The 24910-nt window shown below is 54.5% G+C and overlaps 1 protein-coding gene across 5 annotated transcripts in view; it reads right to left on the bottom strand.

Annotated features, from left to right (window-relative positions):
- Window positions 1-24910, bottom strand: part of LOC142819616 (myelin-associated glycoprotein-like) — a 37241-nt gene that overhangs the window by 10388 nt on the left and 1943 nt on the right. For 2 of the 5 annotated variants that reach the window (XM_075907865.1, XM_075907866.1), the window contains exons 2-7: window positions 23446-23826; window positions 22742-23035; window positions 20332-20712; window positions 19628-19921; window positions 1575-1955; window positions 870-1163 (exon numbers count right to left, since the gene is read on the bottom strand). In XM_075907865.1, coding sequence (XP_075763980.1) covers window positions 870-1163; window positions 1575-1955; window positions 19628-19921; window positions 20332-20712; window positions 22742-23035; window positions 23446-23826 — 2025 coding nt within the window. The remainder of the gene's footprint in view (window positions 1-869; window positions 1164-1574; window positions 1956-19627; window positions 19922-20331; window positions 20713-22741; window positions 23036-23445; window positions 23827-24910) is intronic. The other 3 variants (XM_075907864.1, XM_075907863.1, XM_075907867.1) reach the window with 3 other exon arrangements.

Below are 24910 nucleotides of genomic sequence, written 5' to 3'. Positions count from 1 at the left end.
AGCGCGGCAGCCATTTTGATGTAAATGAAGCGGCGATTATTTAAATCGCCGCTAAATTTTGCTATGTCTACAAAGCCCATCTACATGGCTCCATCGACGGAACCGTGTAGTATGGACATACCCTGAGTTTCCAAATATCCACCTTCCTGAAATCCATTGTCTCTGTTTTGCTCTTCCCGCTTCCACCCTTCCTTAGGCCTGTAACTCTGGGACTCCATGGTCACTTGCACCCAAGCTGCCTTCCACGTTCTGACTCCACCAGATCCTGCCTATTTGCTACCATCAAATCCGGAACAGCCTCCCCCGGCGCTCTCGCCACCTCCTGGCATAAAACACTGTCTGCAAAGCAACACGCGAGCCCTGACGATACCTTCCCTGCAGATGTCTGGGTGGCGGAGCCCGGCACCAGCAAGGCCAGTGGCTGGCATGGCTTTGTCAGTTCTTTACAAAACAGCTTCCCCCACTGACCCACACCCCGCCTCCTGCAGCACAGAACAGCTGCAGAACAGCTCTGCTGACCCCCACCCCACCCCCTGCAGCACAGGGCCCCCAGGACTCCCCCCACCCACAGCACAGCGCCCCACCCCCCGCAACACAGCACCCCCTAGTGCCACCCCAACCCCTGCAGCACAGCACCGCCTGCTGATCCCCGCCCCACCCCCTGCAGCACAGGGCCTCCATGACTTCCTCCCCACACAGCACAGCACCCCCTAGTGCCCCCACCCCACTCCCTGCAGCACAGCGCCCCCTAGTGTCCCCACCCCACCCCCTACAGCATAGCACCCCCTATCACCCTTATCCCGACCCCTGCAGCACCTCACCTCACCCCACCCTCTGGAGCCCAGCGCCCCCTAGTGTCTCTCACTCACACTTGACCTGCAGGTGCAGCTCGCTGCGGGCCTGCTGCCGGTTGGGGAAGGTGGCCGTGCACTGCAGGTGCCGGCCGTGGTCCTCGGGTGAGGGGGTGTAGCTCAGCTCCGACTCCACCCGCCAAATGCCCCCCGCCAGCTGCTGGTGGCTGCTCACAGCTTTGCCCCGCACAGGCGTCCAAGCCAGGCTGGGAGGGGTCAAGGGGCAGGTGTGGCGGATGGAGCAGTTGATGGTGGTTTTGTTGCCCTCGATCAGCACCCCAGGGTCACTCAGCACCAGTGGGTCTGGAGTGTCTGGGGAGACAGATGGGGAGGGTGTGATGGGCTTCAGTGACCAGGGAAACCAGATGCAGCCACCTCTGGGGAGGGGCAGCTGTTTATACCAGGATCCCTCCCAAGTGCTGAGACATGGCCCTTCAGGAGCAGGGACTGGCTATTCAGGAACCCCCACCTGGTGCTGAAATGCAGCCACCTCTGGGGAAGGGCAGCTGTTTATACCAGGATCCCTCCCCGGAGCTGAGATGCGGCCCTTCTGGGGTGGAGTGTGGGAGCTGTTTATCCAGCGACCCCTCACCCACCACTGACATGTGGCCACCTCTTGGTGGAGTGTTTGCAATGCGACTGCCTCTGGGGAGGAACCTCTGCTGCCAGCCTCCCACGCCGCCTCTCTGTGCTGCCCTGTGAGGTGGGGGGGTCTCCGGTCACCTGCCACCTCCAGCTGGACGGTGACGTCATAGAAGCGGTGTCGGACCGAGTCGGGGTTGATCCAGACATAGTAGCTCATGGCGTCTTCACTCCTCACGGGGCTGAGGCTCAGGGTGCAGTTCCCCGTCTCCGGGTCCCCCAGCAGCTCTGTCCGGGCCTGGTACTCGGGCAGGACGCTGGCTGGGCCTTTGCTGCTATAGATCTCCGGGTAGCCCCGGCTCTGGTACTGGTACCAGGTCACGCGGAATGGCCTCTCCAGGGACTCGCGGGACCCGGGGTAGGTGAATGAGCAGGGGATGACCACGCAGGACCCTTTCAGAGCCCGGATGGTCTTAGGGAGCGAGGATCCCCAGGACGCAGAGACATCACTGTAACACAAAGCTGGAAAGAGACAAAGCACTGAGGTGCAGCCACCTCTGGGGCAGAGCAACAGGGGAACAGCCACTCATAACGCCGCACAGAGATGGCTCAATATGCAGCCACCTCTGGGGTGGGGCAGCTGCGGAACAGGGATACAGAAAGTTATCTTCTAGCAGAGCCAGAGGAGGTGCTGCCATGTGAAGTTCATAGCGTGTCAACTCTGGGCACATCCAACAATGTTGGGAGGGTTCAGTTGGGGTGGGGAGCCCATGGGGGCTACGGGGCCAGGCAGTCGGTCAGGGGCAGGGAGAGAAACACTCCCATGGTTGGAGATGCTGGGGGCTGCACGAAGGGGGTGGTTGTGTGTGGGGGGAGGGGTATGAGGACAGCTGTGTGAGGTGGGGTGTGTGAGGAGGGGATGCGAGTGAGCAGCTGTGTGAGGTGGGGTGTGTGAGGAGGGGGTGTGAGAGGGCAGCTGTGTGAGGTGGGGTGTGTGAGGTGGGGGGGTGAGGTGAGGGGGGCTACGTGAGGTGTGTGTAGCTTGTTTCTGTGTCCCAGCTGGGGGTCTGGAGCAGCCTCCAAGTCCCTGGGTCTCCCCCCCCCATTACCTGCCCCTCCCCCTGCATCCTCACCAACCCCCCCAAGCAGCCTGTGCGGGGGAGGGGCAGGGGAAAGGCTGGGGATCAGCTGCTTTGCCATGAGGAGCTCAGGGATAGGGGGCTGCTGCTCCAGCTCCTGGGGGGCCCTTTGAACTGGGCCCCCATCAGCAGCTGGGCCCCTGGCTCCCTGCTCCCCTGCCTCAGACCCTGCCCACACATGGGCCCCGGGGCTGCCTCCCTGAAGGCAGGCGGGTGCACAGGAGAGATGGGCAGGATCAGCGCTCCCCCCAGAACAGGGGCAGTGTTAATGGCACCTTCACCAGTGCCTCAATTGTGCCCTCTCTGTACGATCTGCCCTGCCCCACCCCTGCCTGCTACAGCCCACTTCTCTTGCACTCTCTCCCCACTTGCTTATCCCACTCTCTGGCTCCCTTTTAAGCTGTTTCTGTTTCCACTGCCTGTGCACCCCGGGGCAGGGGACTGCCTGCGTGACAGCCCATGTGCACAGCAAGCACAAGGGCTTGCCTGCCCCATTCAAGAATAGCCCGGAGCTCCTCCCCTCTGCCCCTTTCCTGTGGGTTCGTGCCAATGGGAGGCGACGTCTTTCGGAAGAAGCTTTTCTGGAAGAGACCTTCGGCAAAAACGTCTTTCGACAGCGCTGTTTGCTGATGACTGCCCCTTATGGCACACCAGGAGAACCACCTGCAGACCAGCACTGACAGATTCGCTGAAGCATCATAACTAACACAGCGAGGCACAGCGAGGCGAGCTAACACAGCGAGGCACAGGCTATCCAATAAGTTTCTGGACTGCATTGGAGACAACTTTCTGTTTCAGAAGGTTGAAAAAGCTACCAGAGGAGACGCTGTTCTGGATTTGGTTTTAACAAATAGGGAGGAACTTGTTGAGAACTTGAAAGTGGAAGACAGTATAGGGGACAGTGATCACGAAATAATAGAGTTCATGATCTTAAGGAAAGGTAGAAGGGAGACCAGCACAATTGAGGTAATGGATTTCAGGAAGGCAGATTTTGATAAGCTCAGAGAAATTGTAGGTAAGGTCCCATGGGAAGCAAGACTGAAGGGAAAAACAACTGAGGAGAGTTGGAAGTATTTCAAAGGGACGTTGTTAAGGGCCCAAAAGCAAACAATTCCGCTGTGTAGGAAAGATAGAAAATATGGCAAAAGACCAGCTTGGCTTAACAAGGAGATCTTGCATGATCTCAAAATAAAAAAGGAGTCCTATAAAAAATGGAAACTAGGACAACTAACAAAGGATGAATATAGGCAAGCAACACGGGAATGCAGGGGCAAGATTAGAAAGGCAAAGGCACAAAATGAGATCAAACTAGCTACAGGCATAAAGGGAAACAAGAAGACCTTTTATAAATACATTAAAAGGAAGAGGAAGACCAAGGACAGGGTAGGCCCACTGCTCAGTGAGGAGGGAGAAGCAGTAACAGGAAACTTGGAAATGGCGAAGATGCTCAATGACTTCTTTGTTTCGGTCTTCACCGAGAAGTCTGGAAGAGTGCCTAACGTAGTGAATACAAGCAGAGAGAGGGTAAGTTTAGAAGATAGGATACACAAAGAACAAGTTAAAAATCACTTAGGAAAGTTAGATGTCAGCAAGTCACCAGGTCCTGATGAAATGCATCCCAGGATACTCAAGGAGCTGATAGAGGAGGTATCTGAGCCTTTAGCTATGATCTTTGAAAAATCATGGCAGACAGGGGAGATTCCAGAAGACTGGAAAAGGGCAAATATTGTGCCCATCTATAAAAAGGGGAATAAGAACAACCCAGGAAACTACAGACCGGTGAGTTTAACGTCTGTCCCAGGAAAGATAATGGAGCAGGTAATTAAGGAAATCATATGCAGACACTTGGAAGGTAATAAAGTGATAGGGAATAGCCAGCATGGGTTTATGAAGAACAAGTCATGCCAAACTAATCTGATAGCTTTCTTTGATAAGATAACGAGCCTTGTGGATAAGGGAGAAGCGGTGGATGTCATATACCTAGACTTTAGTAAGGCATTTGATACGGTCTCGCATGATATTCTTATTGATAAACTAGGCAAATATAACTTAGATAGGGCCACGATAAGGTGGGTGCATAATTGGCTGGATAACCGTAGTCAGAGAGTTGTTGTTAACGGTTCTAAATCCTGCTGGAAAGGGATAACAAGTGGAGTTCCTCAAGGGTCTGTTTTGGGACCCGTACTGTTCAATATCTTCATCAATGATGTAGATATTGGGATAGAGAGTACGCTTATTAAGTTTGCAGATGATACCAAACTGGGTGGGGTTGCAACTTCTTTGGAGGATAGGGACATAATTCAAAATGACCTTAGCAAGTTAGAGAAATGGTCAGAGGTAAACAGGATGAGGTTTAATAAAGAGAAATGCAAAGTGCTCCACTTAGGAAGGAACAATCAGTTCCATACATACAAGATGGGAAGCGACTGTCTAGGAAGGAGCATGGCGGAAAGGGATCTAGGGGTCATAGTGGACCACAAGTTGAATATGAGTCAACAGTGTGATGCTGTTGCAAAAAAAGCAAATATCAACAGGTTGTATCAACAGGTGTGTTGTAAGCAAAACTCGTGAAGTCATTCTGCCGCTCTACTCTGCACTAGTTAGGCCTCAGCTGGAGTACTGTGTCCAGTTCTGGGCGCCACATTTCAAGAAAGATGTGGAGAAATTGGAAAGGGTACAGAGAAGAGCGACAAGAATGATTAAAGGTTTAGAGAACATGACCTATGAAGCCAGGCTTCATGAACTGGGCTTGTTTAGTTTGGAAAAAAGAAGATTAAGGGGGGACATGATAGCGGTTTTCAAATATCTAAAAGGGTGTCACAAGGAGGAAGGAGAAAATTTGTTCCTCTTGGTTTCTGAGGACAGGACAAGGAGTAATGGGCTTAAAGTGCAGCAGGGGAGGTTTAGATTGGACATTAGGAAAAAATTCCTAACTGTCAGGGTGGTCAAATATTGGAATAAATTGCCAAGGGAGGTGGTGGAATCTCCCTCTCTGGAGATATTTAAGAACAGGTTAGATAGACATCTGTCAGGGATGGTGTAGACGGAACTTGGTCCTGCCTTGAGGGCGGGGGGCTGGACTCGATGACCTCTTGAGGTCCCTTCCAGTCCTATTATTCTATGATTCTATGATTCTATAACTGTTCGGTCTCACAATTAGCCTCGGAAAGACAGAAGTCCTCTTCCAGCCTGCACCAAACAGTGCTCCTCCACAGCCGTGTAGCACTATGGATGGTACACAACTGAAGGGAGGGGGCAGCTTTAAGTACCTGGGAAGCACAATATCAAGTGATGGAACCTTGACGAGGAGATTACAGCGAGGATCCAGAAAGCCAGTCAGGCACTTGGGAGATTGCATACTAAAGTTCTTCAGCACAAAGATATTCGCCTGTCAAGGCTGTGTCTACACTGGCAAGTTATTCCAGAAAATCAGCCGCTTTTCCAGAAAAACTTGCCAGCTGTCTCCTCTGGCCGCTTGAATTTCCGGAAAAGCACTGACGATCTAATGTAAAATCAGCAGTGGTTTTCCGGAAAAACTATGCTGCTCCTGTTCGGGCAAAAGTCTTTTTCGGGAAAACCGTTCCGGAAAAGGGCCAGTGTAGACAGCATAGTAGTGTTTTCCGTAAAAAAGCCTCGATTGTGAAAATGATGATCGGGGCTTTTTTGCGGAAAAGCGCGTCTAGATTGGTCATGGACGCTTTTCCGCAAAAAGTGCTTGTCCGGAAAAGCGTCCTGCCAATCTAGACGCGCTTTTCCAAAAATGCTTTTAACAGAAAACTTTTCCACTAAAAGCATTTCCGGAAAATCGTGCCAGTGTAGACGTAGCCACCGTATATAATGCCTTGGGCCTCACCTCTCTCTTGTATGGCTGAGAAACATGGACCCTGCCCGTAGGCACATCAAGCGGATGGAGCAGTTCCACATGCGCTCCCTACGATCAATCATGCGAGTTCGCTGGCAGGACTGAATTACTAACCAAGAAGGGCATGATAGAACTAGTTCCACAAGCATCGAAGCCAAGATCCTCCAGATCCTGCTTCGATGGTCTGGCCATGTTCTCCACATGGACAAAAGCAGGATCCCGAGGCAGCTGTTCTACAGGGAGCTGGTACGTGCTAGTCGCAAACAGGGACGCCCGAGGTGGAGGTATAAGGATAACCTGAAGACCAGCTTGCATTGGACAGGCCTTCAAGCTCGACAATTTGAACTAGCTGCTGCAGACAGGACTAACTGGCGTTCCCTTACAAGAAAAGCAGACACAAAGTTTGAGGACGACCGCAGCCAACACCTCGCAGCTGCACGTGACAGACGACAGAGCTGTGTTCTCTCCTGTCCTGACAACCGGCGTCCCATGCCCTATTTGTAGCCGCATGTGTGCTTCGACCTTTGGGCTCCGGAGCCACATGCGTTTCCACATATGAAATGCACAACATGTCTTCCTTGGCTCCCAAGAGACAACCAACAAAAGAACGCAATTGGGCTGTGTCTAGACTGTATCCCTTTTCCATAAAAGGGATGCAAATTAGACACATAGCAACTGCAAATGAAGCGGGGATTTAAATCCCCCCGCTTCATTTGCATAAACATGGCTGCCGCTTTTTTCCGGCTCCGGGATTTGCCGGAAAAAAGCGCCAGTCAAGACGGGGATCTTTTGGAAAATAAAGCCTTTTCTGAAAGATCCCTTATTCCTCTTAAAACAAGGAATAAGGGATCCTTTGGAAAAGGCTTTATTTTCCGAAAGATCCCCATCTAGACTGGTGCTTTTTTCCGGCAAAGCTCGGAACCGGAAAAAAAACCGGCAACCATGTTTATGCAAATGAAGCGGGGGGGATTTAAATCCCTGCTTCATTTGCAATTGCGATGTGTCTAATTTGCATCCCTTTTACGGAAAAGGGATACAGTCTAGACACAGCCTTGCAGTGTGGACGTAAGTATTGTTTTTCCAGAAAAACAGCCATTTCTCTAGAAAAAACTCTGCAGTGTAGACATACCAGGACTAGGCTAACAAACCCTTCCCTGATTTGGAGTGAGCAGAGAATTGACTTGAGCCAGCAGTTTGTTCCATCGCTGCTCCAAGTCACAGCCAAGAACTTTACACCTGGTGTACGTATGTGAGTCCTTTGCTTTCCTTTGCTTTGCCTCCCTTTGATTCTTTTTGCTAAGCCCATGTTATAGCAAAGCAAGACTTGGCCATTCTAATGACCAATTGATTCCATTTTGTGTAAGATAACAATGATACCCTGATCTGCAGGACATCCTGCTACTCAGGATGTGGCAAAGCTATCCCCTTAGTTGGCAGTTCTGCGGCTGTTTCTGCTTTTTGCTTGTCAGAACCGAAACGTCGCCATTTACTCCCCATTTTCTCAGCTTGATCACACTGAACTCTGCTGAACACGCAGAATTGTGCAAAGCACATCCCTGCCCCTCAACACCCCAGCCTGGCCTGCGGGCTCCGTGCACCAGCCTTGAGAGAGGCCTGGGTTTGGCTTCTTAGAAATCAGTCCTTTGGGCAAGGCAGACACTGTGGTTTTGGTTAAGACAGGGCTGTCTAGACTCCCTTACACGGGGGAAGCCCAGGGAGCCTCTGGGGGCCGGGGACATGGGGGAGAGAGGGCAGCAAAATACAAATTTGCCCAGGTGCCCTTTTCCCTAAGGCCAGCCTGCAGGATCAGGTGTGGGGCTGGAGAGACGGGAACTGAAACAGCCTGGATGGGGGCCAGCACCCTCCGTTGCCCTCCCCCACCCCCACCCCACATGAGACAGCTTGTCTCTGCCCTGGCTTGAATGGGAGTCAGTGCTCCCCCCTCCCCCCTTTGGAATGCCCATCTCCCCCCCCCCTCCCCGGTCTCCACTCAGCCGCTTCACATCCCTCTGGCCGCAGGGGCTCGTCCCCCCTTTGCTGTCCCCACCTGCGGTAGTCACAGCCCAACCCCCTTTTGCCCACCGCTCGTGTGCCTAGGGTGAAATCTGGGTGTGAAATTGGGCATGGGGGTCCCCCCTGCTCCCATACTGATTTCTCCCCAGGACAGACCCCGCCCCTGCCTCCACCCCAGGGAACTGCTTACTCCCCTTCAATCCCCTCCACCCCTTACATAGAAGGAAACTGAGGCAGCAGCAGAGTTTAAAATACAGCCAGGATACCTGGGTTCCCTCCCTGACTCTGGGAAGGCAGTGGGGTGGAGCAGTTAAAGCTGGCTGGGGGGGGGGACCAGGACTCCTGGGCTCTCTCCCTGGCTCTGGGCGGGGAGTGGGCTCCGGCGCTGAGGGCAGGGAGAGGGGAGTTATCGACAGCGGGCGTGGGAAGAGCAGACACGCCTGGAGCCGCATGACCCAGCGCACCCCCCAGCTGCTGGCTGCCTGCCCAGGCTTGGCTCAGAGAGCTCCCAGCCTCTGCACGGACACGGCTCCCTCGGCAGCCAGTCACCCTGGGTCTCTCCCCGGCGCTGCAGGATTCCTGCCCGCCCGGCTCTCTCTTACCCTGGCAGAACAGCGCGAGGAGGATTCCGAGGCCTCGCCTGGTGCAAGGGGGCGTCTGACCGGCTCCTGGCCCCCACATCCTCTCGCTTCGCAGCTTTGGGGGCAGCCAGCAGCCGGGCCTCCCAGGCACCCCGATTGGCTCCTTTCAGGGGGTCCCAGGTCGCTCCATGAGGAGGCAGTAGTGCCAAAGGGGGGGAATGAGCTGAGCAGGGAAGTGTGGCTTAATGGTTAGTGCAAGGAGGTGCTCAAAGCCACGATGCCCGAGTTCTAGTCCTGGCTCTGGGAAGGGAGAAGGGTGTAATGGTGAGAGCATGCAGCAAGTGCAATGCCACAGCAGCTGTGACTGCCCCCTTTAGGGAAACCACTTCCTGCCAAACCCATCCGGCCTCCCATGGGGCAGGCGGATGGGTCCGTCTTGCAAGCACAGAGCTGGGGCCGTGCTGTCTCTCAGTGTCCAGTGCCCTCAGCCCGACACCCGGCTCTGATTTCACACTAGCTGCTGGCAATTGCCTGTTTGATGGTGGGAGGAGGTGATACTGGCCAGGGTTCAAGCAGGGCTGGGAACCAGCCATGTCCCTCCTGCCCCCGCGATGCTGCATCACTGGCAAAGTCTCTGCCCACCCCCCATTCCCAGCCTGGGACGTCCTCCGCTTGCCGGCCCCTCACGAATTCACCTGCAGAGCAACACCCACCAGTGACCTGCCCCCAAGAGCTGCGTCTTGGCGCCGTCACGGGTGGGCATCACGGTGTCATGGGACGCTTGAGAAAACGGTTTTCATAGAATCCTAAGAGAGGAAGGGACCTTACGAGGCATCGAGTCCAGCCCCCTGCCCTCACGGCAGGACCAAGCACCATCTAGATCAGGGGTGGCCAACCCATTTAACAAAGAAAGCCAAAACAGCAGCAGAAAAAATGTGAAGAGCTACACCAGAATTGTCAAACACCAAAGAAAAAGGTCCCCCCCCCCCCCCCCGCAGAACAGAACTGTCAAGCAAAAACAAAAAAAAATTAAACAAAATTTAAAAAGGAGGCTGTCCCTTTAAGAGGGCCGCCATCTTGGTTGCCATTTTTTAAAGCCCGCAGCTCCGACCCCGTAAGCACAGAGAAGGTGGGGGCCGGGCAGAAGCTGGAGGGGAGCCGCTTGAGGGGGGTGCAGGAGCGGCTTCACAAGATGCAATTTTGGGGGGCAAGAGCGGCATGCAGCTTGCAAGCTGCGGATTGGCCATGGCTGGTCTAGATCATCCCTGACAGGTTGTGAGTGCTTTGGAGGGCAGGATGTGGGCAGTCGCTTGTGGGCCACTCTGACCCCTAGATCCCTTTCTGCAGTTTCCTTCTGAGACAGTCACTTCCCATTCGGTAGTTGTGACACGGGTTGTTCCTTCCTCAGTGGAGCACTTTGCATTCGTCCTTATTAAACTTCATCCTGTTTACTCAGACCATTTCTCCAGTTTGTCTACATCATTTAGAATTGTGACCCTGCCCTCCAAAGCACTCACAACCCCTCTCAGCTTGGCATTGTCTGCAAACTTAATAAACGTATTCTTTGTGCTATTCCCTAAGTCGTTGATGAAGATATTGGACAGAACTAGTCCCAAAACAGACCCCGGCGGAATCCTACTTGTGCTGCCCTTCCAGCATGACTGTGAACCATTAATAACTTCTCTCTGAGAATGGTTATCCAGCCAGTTATGCACCCACCTTAGAGTCGCCCCATGTATGTTTTATTTCCTTAGTTTATTGGTAAGTGGGTCAGGCGAGACCGCATCAAATGCCTTACTAAAGTCTAGGTATACCACATCCGCCACTTCCTACTTAGCCACAAGACTTGTTATCCTATCAAAAAGGCTCAGTGGGGGAGCTGTGTTTCTCTGTAACTTTAAAAACAATGAATAGTCCTGCGTCACGTTGGAGACTCACAAATATATATAGGATCATGAGCTTTCGTGGGCAAAGCCTCCGTGAGCTGGAGTACAAATATCAAAAACCAAGTTATTTATAATAGAGAAGAGAGAGAATTGTTTTAGGTACTTGTCAATAGTAGTGTTGGTGTTAATGAGGCTAATTAAGTGGGCAAGAAGTATCCCATATTTAGCTTTTGATGTAAAACTGTAATGTTAAAAGTAGGGCAGGCTGGCTTTATAATGTGACATCCAGTTCATGTCTTTGTGCAAGCCCAGGGAAACTGTCAGCCAACGGTCAGGGCAGTGTGTGTGTGTATGTTTCCGAGAAAAGGTTTAACGTCCGTGTCTTTACTGCTAGGACCGGGGTCCCGTCGCAGAGGGTGGCCAGCAGGCCAACAGACGCCCCGTTATATAGGAAGAGCTTATTACACCTTAGATTTTAGCTGCTAGAACACAGGGTTCCTTCGCAGCGGGCAGCCTAGGAAAGGCTGAAAAGGTGCCCCAACGGATCTTGTCACCTGGGAGTGACACAGATCCAAACGCCCAAGCTCTCCCTATGTCTGTCCCTTTATGACCGGCTGAAGTTCTTTTAAATTGTGCTTGGTTCTGTTACAGCAACTGGAGGAGTCAGGTTAAAGCTTAAACAGTTACAGGTTTATTAAAAAGACTTATAAAAGCATATGGTTACAATGGCTATTGCTCTCTTTCTTAACTGTTAGCAAATACAGATTTTAAAAATGGTTACAAAGATAATAAAGATAGAAAATAGAAATAATGGTACCAAGTGACAGCTTAATCTTTAAAGAGCTCTAAGTCTATGTGTACACTTAAGACAAAGGACCAATCCAGGTACAATTTTTACCCCTTTCTGTGCCTCTCGACTCCAGCGTGTCAGGCCAGGGCCGGTCTCTCAATTCCTAGGAAAGACGAATACGAGGTAGGTGTCCCCTCTGGAACCTCGGGAGATCAAACACCAAACCCGACCAGCAGATAGATGGTAGATTGACACTCAGAGAAAATGTGCTACTGGACCCATCTATATACCCCTGGGGGCCCGTATCCTCTTTCTTATCTAAGATGCCGAATTGTACTGGTCCATTTTGTGGCGTCAGTTCTTACAAGCAAGTTTCAAGTTAATTTACACTTGCAAGAGAGAGAACTAAATTGTGAGTACTAGGCATTTTTTTACTGGGCGAGAGATTCCTCCCCCCGTGGACGGCTGTGTGTTCGTATCAATATGGGTTAAGTCAAGGACACTCCTCGGCAGCCTCTTGGTCAGCAATTGGCGTATCTCTGTTTACAGCCATTCACGGTCACAGCAGCCTGGGCCTTCTGCTCTGTGTGCCCTGTATGCTCCAGGCAAGCAAAAATGGATGTTACAAGGGGGGATTCCTGTCTGGCTACAGAAACAGTGTCAGATTTGCAGATGAAGGTCAATTTTGTTTTCTCTCTCTGTGATTGGCTGGCGAAATTCTTTTCATAGAATCATAAAACACTAGAACGATCGTGTGATCGTATCAATATCAGTGCTAGCCAAGGGCAGTTTTCGCAGCCTCTTGCAGGTCAACTATTGGCGTATCTCTGTTTACAGCCATCCAGGCTCACAGCAGCCAGCATATCTGGGCCTCTGTTAAGGCTTCAAAGACTATGCTGATTTTATTGCTTTCTATGCCCTGTGTGCTCCAGGCACCTTAGAGGGGCAAGCAAGATGGATGTTGCAAGGGGGGTTCCGTCTGGCTACATTCCACCCCCTTGATACGACACACCACGTCCCAGGATACAAGATGACGGTGATGCCAGCACCTCTTGCCCACCTTCGAGGAATCTAAAAGTACTCAGTGGCCTGATTAGGGGGTTTAGGGTCAAGGAATTGACTAGGATCCTTTTTTAGTGCTGTATATCGAATGTGCGCAGAAGAGATGGCTGCATTAACCAGGCATTTTACAATGCACAATGTTATACAAAAGGTAATTACTACAATCAAAACAATTGAAACAGTGGTTATGATAGAGTGTAGGAAAGGAGATAAGGAAAGTTCTAGCTGTTGGGCTAACCAATTTAGCAATGAGTTGTTTACATTTTAAGTTACAGCATACCTTCCGTTGCCACGTCCCTTGCCTCCCCCCAGAGTTATTTTGAGGATTGCAGTAGTCATTGTCATCAAACCATACCGGTCCCCATTGGAAGATGTCGCTTTTGTTCCACCAGTCGTTTGGGCTGAGAGGGACGAACTCGATTTCCAGTCCAGTAGAGTTTTCCGTTAAAAGCATTTTCGGAAGCATTTTCAGAACAGAGCGTCTAGATTGGCAGGACGCTTTTCTGCAAAAGCACTTTTTGCGGAAAAGTGTCCGTGGCCAATCTAGACGCACTTTTCCGCAAAAAAGCCCCGATCGCCATTTTCGTGATTGGGGCTTTTTTGCGGAAAACAAATCTCAGCTGTCTACACTGGCCCTTTTGCGCAAAAGGGACTTTTGCTCCGAACGTGCGCAGAATAGTATTTCCACAAAAAGCACTGATTTCTTACAGTAGGAAGTCGGTGCTTTTGCGGAAATTCAAGCGGCCAGTGTAGACAGCTGGCAAGTTTTTCCGGAAAAGCAGCTGATTTTCCGGAGAAACTGGCCAGACTAGACACAGCACAGCAGTTTGTGGTTCCGGTGACAAAGGCGATGGTTTGAATAGCACCTTTGAGCAAATGTTCTGGTACAGCAGTAACAGTTGAGATGAGGAAGAAAACCATGGAGAGTGGGAGTACCATGTCTTGCTTCAGCTTAGGTTTTTCCCCATAGTTCAGTCTATAACTAACAACAGTGGTTGCAAGCGCTACAACAGCAAGTGGTATACATACAAAAAATTCATGCTGGTTTCCCGGATTCCACACCAGCATTGGGAGGGATCCATCCCACTGGAGCACTGTTCGGGGCCATTGCCTCAGTTTCCTGTAGTAAAACATACGGTCAGCTGGTCTTGGATACAATCCAAACCTCAGTAATGGTTTTGGTGTTAGCCCAGCATCTGCAGTGGTCCAGACTCCTTTTCCTTTACAGGAGTGCAGTACGCATGTTTGGGTTCCCATGCTGGGGTGTTTGATTACCACAGTGTCTCCAGGTGCATATTTAGGATCTTTGAGTGTTACAGTGGGGCTAGGAGGGGTTCTCCCCGTAGGATAGAATCCCTTGCTGATTGGACTGCCCGTAGGGGTCTGCCGCTTGTTTAATTTTTGCACCACAGTATCTAATCTGTTTCCCCATTTACCATCTGTGGGCCTCAAGTGGGTTTTTAACAGCCCATTCCAGCGTTCGACCATGCCATTAGACTGGGGCCGATACGGGAGGTAAAAAGCCCACTGGACTCCGTTGCGGAGGGCCCACTCTTTTACCAGCTTGTTTTTAAAATGTGAGCCATTGTCAGACTGGATTTCCTGGGGTGTTGGGACAAGGGCTACTAAGCAGTTTAGTCCCATGATCGTAGACAACCCTGTTGCCACTCGGGTTGGGTAAGCAAATCCAATTCCTGAAACAATTTCCACTCCAGTCAAAACCAGTAAGCAAAGGTGGAACTTCCACTTTTGCTTACTGGTGGGTACTGGACCAATGTAATCAATTTGCCAGGTTGTCCATAGTACCTTTCCATCTCTTAGTCTGGCAAACCGTTGCCCTTCGGTTATGTTTTTGAGCTCAGCACAGAGGGTGCAAGTTTGTACCAGATCTCTGGCCTGTTGATGGGTGATAGGCCACCTCCTGACATGTGCCTGCCGCACCAACTCATCGCTTCCTGTGTGCCCCAAGGTTTCATGTAGCCAAGTGAACAGGCGTTCCCAATCCACCTGGGCAGTAGAAATCTGTGCTGCTGCATCTGCTAGGTTATTTAGGGCCGTGTCCAGACTCAGGGGTTTTTTCGGGAAAAGTAGCCTTTTCCCGAAAAAACTTGCCCTGCATCCAGACTCAAGCTGCGTTCTTTCGAAATTATTTCGAAAGAACGCGGCTTTTCTTTCGATGGCGGTAAACCTCGTTTCACGAGGAAGAACGCCTTCCTTCGAAAGTTCCTCTTTCGAAGGAAGGCATTCTTCAATGTAAAGAGGCCGTCTTCGAAAGAGAGCATCCAGACTCGCTGGGTGCTCTCTTTCGAAAAAGTGGATTTTTCTTTCGAAAGATCCGCCTGCAGTCTAGACGCGATCTTTCGAAAGATGCTCTTTCGAAAGATGCTTTCGAAAGAGCATCTTTCGAAAGAAGCCTGCAGTCTAGACATAGCCTAGCTGTGCAGCCGGGGTGTTATTCTTTTGGTGAGCTGACACATGGCCTATGCTTAAGGCATGTTGGGTTGCATGCTGGTATATCCATTTCCAATATTCCACTCCCCAAACAGGCTTTCCTCCTATTTCCCAGTTATTATTTTTCCAGTTAGTTATCCACTGGGTGGCTCCAGCCCATACAGCATAGGAGTCAGTGTAGATGGTACTGGCACCTGCCTCGCAAGCTAGTTTGATTGCTGCCAGTTCTGCAACTCTCGGTGTGTTCAGTCAGGGATGCATCTGCTGAGACCGCTGCAGCCTTCCCCTATCCACTTTCCTTTTACTAGCTTGGTGCTGCCGTCTGTGAACCATACTCCCTCGGGTTGTGATGGGTTAAATGGAGCCGCATCTTTAATAGGAGACTGCTGTGGGGGCAGGCAGTATTTCTCAGGCATTCCCACCTTCCACAGGGACTCTTTAATCATGGTGGGGTTTTGTGCAGTGTCTGCCCCCACCTACTCTGTGGTGTAAATAGAGTGCCCATCGCTGGACGGTCATTTTCTGGGCTATGCCCAGTGGCAACTCCTTTCCCTCCAATATGGGCTTAATGATTGGGAGAGGAGTGTGAAGTGTTATGGCTTGAGCTTGGGTGAGCTCCTCTGTTTCCCTTAGCGCCGTGTAGGCTGCCAGGAGTACCTTTTCCTAAGGTGTGTAATTTGACTGTGACCCCTGCCATGACTGAGCCAAATTGTATGGGACGGCAGGGTACAGCTTCTCCTTCTTATAGACTCATAGACGTTAAGGTCAGAAGGGTCCATTATGATCATCCAGTCTGACCCCTGCACAGTGCAGGCCACAGAATCTCACCCACCCCTCCTAGAACAATCCTCTCACCTATAGCTCAGATATTGAAGCCTTCAAATACTTTGAAGACCCCAAGATGCAGAGAATCCTCTAGATCTTGCCGTGAGGCATAGGACATCCCTGTGTTTCCCACAGTGAGATACAAATGAAATGGGGCAGAGCACCCCAATGCCCAGCCCCTACCCCATGCTCCCCACACACCACCTCAGCTACATCAGCCGTGTAGCATATGGCCGGGGAGTGGCATGTACAGCGGCAGCTGCGGTTCTCACCGCCCCACACCCAGTCCCCCGCGCATCCCTGTACCTGCGGGCGTGTCGGGAAGGTCCCTGGTATCTGCAGGCACCAGGGGCAGCTCGGTCTGGCTCTGCCCGTGGGCGTTGGCGGCGGCGCAGGACACGTTGGTCAGGGCCCCGGCCGGGCCCTGCAGCTCCCCGCTCACGGCTGGGCCTCGCACCCAGGACTTGGCCCGCAGCTCAGGGCCCTCGAAGTCCCCGGGGAGGGTGCGGTTGGGCAGGCGCCACTGGAGGCGGGGCGGGGGGTTCCCCTCGGCTGCGCAATAACACGTGGCCGCCCCCCCGGGCCCGCTGCCCCACACCGTGCAGTTCCCCCCTGGCAGCAGCTCCGGTGCGTCTGCAACAGGACACAGGGCGTGTGGGGCAGGGAGCCAGATCCCCCGGCAGCACCCAGATCGGCTACATTGGGGTCAGTGCTCCCTATGGGCCGCATTCCCCACCCCCTGAGTCTCCCCCCACCCTGGGGCGGATCAAGACCAGTGACCCTAGAAGGAACAGGCGATTTCACTGTTCCCTGAGCCAACCAATGTCCCGTTATGGGGCTGGATCGGGGCTGGCCCTCTGCAGAGGGGAAAGGCCCCAGCCCCCTTTCCCGGCCCACCTCAGTCTGCCTCTCCCTCCTCTTCCCCACTACTCCTGCCCGTGCTAGATCAGGACTAGTTCCCCATAGAGGGGAAAAACTTTGGGCCCCATTCCCTTGAGTGAGCCCCGCCCCCTGGGGCCAGAGGGGAGCGGGTGCCCCAGAGGCAGGGCCCGGGCCCCACTGCCTCTCACACTGCACGTCGAGATGCACCGCGGGCGAGTCCTCCCCCAGGCCTATCTCGTTCTCGGCGGCACAGCGGAAGGGCCCTGAGTGGCGCATCACGGCCGGCACCCGCAGCTCGGAGCCCCGGCCCAGCACACGCAGCGGGGCCCGGCGCGGCCCCTGGAACCAGCGGTAACCGGTGGCCGGCGGGTTGCTCTGGCTGGTGCATGTCAGGGTGACGCTGTCGCCTTCCTTCAGCTGGGCTGGCCCCAGCACGGTCACCGTCGTGCCCCGCGGGCGATCTGGGGGGAGGGGAGCTCGTTAGAACCACAGACTCTCAGAACGCTAGAACTGGCACGACCTCGAGAGGCATCGAGTCCAGCTCCTGCCTGCACGGAAGGACCAAGCACCATCTAGACCATCCCTGACAGGGGCGTGTCCAGCCTGCGCTGAAATATCTCCAGGGATGGAGATTCCATAACCCCCCTGGGCGATTTATTCCCATATTTAACCTGCCCGACAGGAAGTTTTTCCTGATGTCCAACCTCAACCTCCCTGGCTGCAATAAAGCCCATTGCTGCTTGTCCTGCCATCAGAGGCCAAGGGGAACAATTTTTCTCCCTCCTCCTTGTGACACCCTTTTAGGGTATGTCTACACTAGCTGGGTAGTTCGAGCTAGGTAGGCAAATGAGGGCAACCGGAGTTGCAAATGAAGCCCAGGATTTAAATATCCCTGGCTTCATTTGCATCTTCCCGGGCGCTGCCATTTTTAAATCCCCCTTAGTCCGAACTCCGTGACTGCGGCTACATGCGACACGGAGTAGGTAGTTCGAATTAGGATCTCTAATTTGAACTACCGGTACACTTCATTCTACGAGACGTAACAGTAGTTCGAATTAGAGGTTCTAATTCGAACTACCTACTCTGTGCCGCGTGTAGCCGCGGGCACGGAGTTCGGACTAAGGGGGATTTAAAAATGGCGGTGCCCGGGAAGATGCAAATGAAGCCTGGGATATTTAAGTCCTGGGCTTCATTTGCAATTCCGGTTGCCCTCATTTGCCTACCTAGCTCGAACTACGGAGCTAGTGTAGACATACCCTCAAATACTTGACAACGGCTCTCATGTCCCTCTCCGTCTTCTCTTTTCTAAACTAAACAAACCCAATTCCTTCAGTCTGCCCTCTCAGCTCATGGTCTCTAGACCTTTCGCCATTCTTGTTGCTCTTCTCTGGCCCTTCTCAAATTACTCGACATCTTTCTTGAAACGTGTCCAGAACTGGACACAAGACTCCAATGGAGGCCTAATCAGCGCAGAGTAGAGCGGAAGAATGACTCCTCGTGTCTTGCGCTCAACACTCTTGTTAATACATCACAGAAGCAGGTTGGGTTTTTATGCAACAACATCACACCATTGACTCTTATTAAGCTTGTGGTCCACAATGACCCCTAGATCCCTTTCTGCCGGTCTCCTTCCTAGACAGTCGCTTCCCGTTCTGTAGGTGTGACGTGGATTGTTCCTTTCTAAGTGGAGCACTTTGCATTTGTCCTTATTAAACTTTGTCCTATTGACTTCTCTGCGGGTATGTCTACACTACATCTTGGCTCCGTCGATGGAGTAAACCACGAGGCATAATGGGGCAGTTGACAAAGGCTTTTGATGTCGACCGCGGAGCGTCCAGACTACTGCGCTGAGCCAACAAACAGCTGATCGGCTCAGCGCAGCAGCCATTTTGATGTAAATGAAGCGGCGATTATTTAAATCTCCACTTCATTTTGCTATGTCTACAAAGCCCATCTACATGGCTCCATCGACGGAACCGTGTAGTATGGACATACCCTGAGTTTCCAAATATCCACCTTCCTGAAATCCATTGTCTCTGTTTTGCTCTTCCCGCTTCCACCCTTCCTTAGGCCTGTAACTCTGGGACTCCATGGTCACTTGCACCCAAGCTGCCTTCCACGTTCTGACTCCACCAGATCCTGCCTATTTGCTACCATCAAATCCGGAACAGCCTCCCCCGGCGCTCTCGCCACCTCCTGGCATAAAACACTGTCTGCAAAGCAGCACGCGAGCCCTGACGATACCTTCCCTGCAGATGTCTGGGTGGCGGAGCCCGGCACCAGCAAGGCCTGTGGCTGGCATGGCTTTGTCAGTTCTTTACAAAACAGCCTCCCCCCACTGACCCACACCCCGCCCCTCCGACAGGACAGCCCTGCTGACCCCCACCCCACCCCCTGCTGCACAGGGCCCCCAGGACTCCCCCCGGCAACACAGCGCTCCCTAGTGCCCCCACCTCACCCCTTTCAGCACACAGCCCCCTGCTGATCCCCACCCCATCCCCTGCAGCACAGGGCCCCCAGGACTCCCCCCCCCACAGCACAGCGCTCCCTAGTGCCCCCACGCCACCTCCTGCAGCACACAGCCTCCTGCTGACTCCTACCCCATCCCCTACAGCACACAGCCCCCTGTCACCCTTATCCCGACCCCTGCAGCACCTCACCCCACCCCCTGGAGCCCAGCGCCCCCTAGTGTCTCTCACTCACACTTGACCTGCAGGTGCAGCCCGCTGCGGGCCTGCTGCCGGTTGGGGAAGGTGGCCGTGCACTGCAGGTGCCGGCCGTGGTCCTCGGGTGAGGGGGTGTAGCTCAGCTCCGACTCCACCCGCCAGCTGCCCCCCGCCAGCTGCTGGTGGCTGCTCACGGCTTTGCCCCGCACAGGCGTCCAAGCCAGGCTGGGAGGGGTCAAGGGGCAGGTGTGGCGGATGGAGCAGTTGATGGTGGTTTTGTTGCCCTCGATCAGCACCCCAGGGTCACTCAGCACCAGTGGGTCTGGAGTGTCTGGGGAGACAAATGGGGAGGGTGTGATGGGCTTCAGTGACCAGGGAACCCAGATGCAGCCACCTCTGGAGAGGGGCAGCTGTTTATACCAGGATCCCTCTCCAGTGCTGAGACATGGCCCTTCAGGAGCAGGGACTGGCTATTCAGGAACCCCCACCTGGTGCTGAAATGGAGCCACCTCTGGGGAGGGGCAGCTGTTTATACCAGGATCCCTCCCCGGTGCTGAGATGCGGCCCTTCTGGGGTGGAGCGTGGGAGCTGTTTATCCAGGGACCCCTCACCCACCACTGACATGTGGCCACCTCTCGGTGGAGTGTTTGCAATGCGGCTGCCTCTGGGGAGGAACCTCTGCTGCCAGCCTCCCACGCTGCCTCTCTGTGCTGCCCTGTGGGGTGGGGGTTCTCCGGTCACCTGCCACCTCCAGCTGGACGGTGACGTCATAGAAGCGGTGTGAGACTGAGTCGGGGTTGATCCAGACATAGTAGCTCATGGCGTCTTCGCTCTGCACGGGGCTGAGGCTCAGGGTGCAGTTCCCCGTCTCCGGGTCCCCCAGCAGCTCTGTCCGGGCCTGGAACTCGGGCAGGACGCTGGCCGAGCCTTTGCTGCTATAGATCTCCGGGTAGCCCCGGCTCCGGTACTGGTACCAGGTCACGCGGAACGGCCTCTCCAGGGACTCGCGGGACCCGGGGTAGGTGAATGAGCAGGGGATGACCACGCAGGACCCTTTCAGAGCCCGGATGGTCTTAGGGAGCGAGGATCCCCAGGACGCAGAGACATCACTGTAACGCAAAGCTGGAAAGAGACAAAGCACTGAGGTGCAGCCACCTCTGGGGCAGAGCAACAGGGGAACAGCCACTCATAACGCCGCACAGAGATGGCTCATCAGAGCCAATATGCAGCCACCTCTGGGGTGGGGCAGCTGCGGAACAGGGATACAGGGAGTTATCTTCTAGCAGGGCCAGAGGAGGTGCTGCCATGTGAAGTTCATAGCGTGTCAACTCTGGGCACATCCAACAATGTTGGGAGGGTTCAGTTGGGGTGGGGAGCCCATGGGGGCTACGGGTCCAGGCAGTCGGTCAGGGGCAGGGAGAGAAACGCTCCCATGGTTGGAGATGCTGGGGGCTGCATGAAGTGGGGGTGTGAAGGGGGGAGGGGCAACGGACAGCTGTGTGAGGTGGGGTGTGTGAGGAGGGGGTGCGAGTGGGCAGCTGTGTGAGGTGGGGTGTGTGAGGAGGGGATGCGAGTGAGCAGCTGTGTGAGGTGGGGTGTGTGAGGAGGGGGTGTGAGAGGGCAGCTGTGTGAGGTGGGGTGTGTGAGGAGGGGGTGCGAGTGGGCAGCTGTGTGAGGTGGGGTGTGTGAGGTGGGGGGGTGAGGTGAGGGGGGCTATGTGAGGTGTGTGTGGCTTGTTTCTGTGTCCCAGCTGGGGGTTACCTGCAGCATCCAAGTCCCTGGGTCTCCCCCCCCCCCATTTCCTGCCCCTCCCCCTGCATCCTCCCCAACCCCCCCAAGCAGCCTGTGCGGGGGAGGGGCAGGGGAAAGGCTGGGGATCAGCTGCTTTGCCATGAGGAGCTCAGGGATAGGGGGCTGCTGCTCCAGCTCCTGGGGGGGCCCTTTGAACTGTGCCCCCATCAGCAGCTGGGCCCCTGGCTCCCTGCTCCTCTGCCTCAGACCCTGCCCACACCAGGGCCCCCGCACCTGCCTCCCTGAAGGCAGGCGGGTACACAGGATAGATGGGCAGGATCAGCGCCCCCCTCAGAACAGGGGCAGTGTTAATGGCACCTTCACCAGTGCCTCAGTTGTGCCCTCTCTGTACGATCTGCCCTGCCCCACCCCTGCCTGCTGCAGCCCACTTCTCTTGCACTCTCTCCCCACTTGCTTACCCCACCCTCTGGCTCCCTTTTAAGCTGTTTCTGTTTCCACTGCCTGTGCACCCCGGGGCAGGGGGCTGCCCGTGCGACAGCCCACGTGTCGAACACCAGCCTGGTGCCGCACTTTCCCACAGCAAGCACAAGGGCTTGCCTGCCCCATTCGAGAATGGCCCGGAGCTCCTCCCCTCTGCCCCTTTCCTGTGGGTTCGTGCCAATGGGAGGCGACGTCTTTCGGAAGAAGCTTTTCTGGAAGAGACCTTCGGCAAAAACGTCTTTCGACAGCGCCTTTTGCTGATGACTGCCCCTTATGGCACACCAGGAGAACCACCTGCAGACCAGCACTGACAGATTCGCTGAAGCATCAAAACTGTTCGGTCTCACAATTAGCCTCAGAAAGACAGAAGTCCTCTTCCAGCCTGCACCAAACAGTGCTCCTCCACAGCCGTGTAGCACTATGGATGGTACACAACTGAAGGGAGGGGGCAGCTTTAAGTACCTGGGAAGCACAATATCAAGTGATGGAGCCTTGACGAGGAGATTACAGCGAGGATCCAGAAAGCCAGTCAGGCACTTGGGAGATTGCGTACTATAGTTCTTCAGCACAAAGATATTCGCCTGTCACGGCTGTGTCTACACTGGCAAGTTATTCCAGAAAATTAGCCGCTTTTCCGGAATAACTTGCCAGCTGTCTCCACTGGCCGCTTGAATTTCCGGTAAAGCACTGACGATCTAATGTAAAATCAGCAGTGCTTTTCCGGAAAAACTATGCTGCTCCCGTTCGGGCAAAACCTTCAGCACACAACCCCCTGCTGACCTCCACCCCATCCCCTGCAGCACAGGGCCCCCATAACTCCCCCCCTAGTGCCCCCACCCCACCCCCTTCAGCACACAGCCCCCTGCTGACTGCCACCCCATTCCCTGCAGCATAGCGCCCCCTAGTGTCTCTCACTCACACTTGACCTGCAGGTGCAGCTCGCTGCGGGCCTGCTGCCGGTTGGGGAAGGTGGCCGTGCACTGCAGGTGCCGGCCGTGGTCCTCGGGTGAGGGGGTGTAGCTCAGCTCCGACTCCACCAGCCAGCTGCCCCCCGCCAGCTGCTGGTGGCTGCTCACAGCTTTGCCCCGCACAGGCGTCCAAGCCAGGGTGGGAGGAGTCAAGGGGCAGGTGTGGCGGATGGAGCAGGTGATGGTGGTTTTGTTGCCCTCGATCAGCACCCCAGGGTCACTCAGCACCAGTGGGTCTGGAGTGTCTGGGGAGACAAATGGGGAGGGTGTGATGGGCTTCAGTGACCAGGGAACCCAGATGCAGCCACCTCTGGAGAGGGGCAGCTGTTTATACCAGGATCCCTCCCCAGTGCTGAGACATGGCCCTTCAGGAGCAGGGACTGGCTATTCAGGAACCTCCACCTGGTGCTGAAATGCAGCCACCTCTGGGGAAGGGCAGCTGTTTATACCAGGATCCCTCCCCGGTGCTGAGATGCGGCCCTTCTGGGGTGGAGCGTGGGAGCTGTTTATCCAGGGACCCCTCACCCGCCACTGACATATGGCCACCTCTCGGTGGAGTGTTTGCAATGCGGCTGCCTCTGGGGAGGAACCTCTGCTGCCAGCCTCCCACACTGCCTCTCTGTGCTGCCCTGTGGGGTGGGGGGTCTCCAGTCACCTGCCACCTCCAGCTGGACGGTGACATCGTAGAAGCGGTGTGAGACTGAGTCGGGGTTGAACCAGACATAGTAGCTCATGGCGTCTTCACTCCTCACGGGGCTGAGGCTCAGGGTGCAGTTCCCCGTCTCCGGGTCCCCCAGCAGCTCTGTCCGGGCCTGGTACTCGGGCAGGACGCTGGCCGGGCCTTTGCTGCTATAGATCTCCGGGTAGCCCCGGCTCCGGTACTGGTACCAGGTCACGCGGAATGGCCTCTCCAGGGACTCGCGGGACCCAGGGTAGGTGAATGAGCAGGGGATGACCACGCAGGACCCTTTCAGAGCCCGGATGGTCTTAGGGAGTGAGGATCCCCAGGACGCAGAGACATCACTGTAATGCAAAGCTGGAAAGAGACAAAGCACTGAGGTGCAGCCACCTCTGGGGCAGAGCAACAGGGGAACAGCCACTCATTACGCCGCACAGAGATGGTTCATCAGAGCCAATATGCAGCCACCTCTGGGGTGGGGCAGCTGCGGAACAGGGATACAGAGAGTTATCTTCTAGCAGGGCCAGAGGAGGTGCTGCCATGTGAAGTTCATAGCGTGTCGACTCTGGGCACATCCAACAATGTTGGGAGGGTTCAGTTGGGGTGGGGAGCCCATGAGGGTTACAGGGCCAGGCAGTTGGTCAGGGGCAGGGAGAGAAACTCTCCCATGTCCGGAGACGCTGGGGGCTGCACGAAGGGGGTGGTTGTGTGTGGGGGGAGGGGTATGAGGACAGCTGTGTGAGGTGGGGTGTGTGAGGAGGGGGTGTGAGATGGGGGGTGAGATGGCAGCTGTGTGAGGTGGGGTGTGTGAGGTGGGGGGTGAGATGGCAGCTTTGTGAGGTGGGGATGTGAGATGGGGGGTGAGGTGAGGGGGGCTACGTGAGGTGTGTGTGGCTTGTTTCTGTGTCCCAGCTGGGGGTTAGGAGCAGCATCCAAGTCCCTGGGTCTCCCCCCCCCCCCATTTCCTGCCCCTCTCCCTGCACCCTCCCCAACCACCCCAAGCAGCCTGTGCGGGGGAGGGGCAGGGGAAAGGCTGGGGATCAGCTGCTTTGCCATGAGGAGCTCAGGGATAGGGGGCTGCTGCTCCAGCTGTTGGGGGGCCCTTTGAACTGTGCCCCCATCAGCAGCTGGGCCCCTGGCTCCCTGCTCCCCTGCCTCAGACCCTGCCCACACCAGGGCCTCCTGGAGCTTTTTTCTGGCAAAGCTCCGAGCTGGAAAAAAACGGCAGCCATGTTTATGCAAATGAAGCAGGGGGGATTTAAATCCCCGCTTCATTTGCAATTGCGCTGTGTCTAATTTGCATCCCTTTTACGGAAAAGGGATACAGTCTAGACACAGCCTTGCAGTGTGGACGTAAGTATTGTTTTTCCAGAAAAACAGCCATTTCTCTAGAAAAAACTCTGCAGTGTAGACATACCAGGACTAGGCTAACAAACCCTTC

Source organism: Pelodiscus sinensis, chromosome 24, assembly GCF_049634645.1.
Source record: "Pelodiscus sinensis isolate JC-2024 chromosome 24, ASM4963464v1, whole genome shotgun sequence".
NCBI classification, from domain to species: Eukaryota; Metazoa; Chordata; order Testudines; family Trionychidae; genus Pelodiscus; species Pelodiscus sinensis.
The sequence above is the reverse complement of the archived record's forward strand: the minus strand, read 5'-3'. Positions and strand labels throughout refer to the sequence as shown.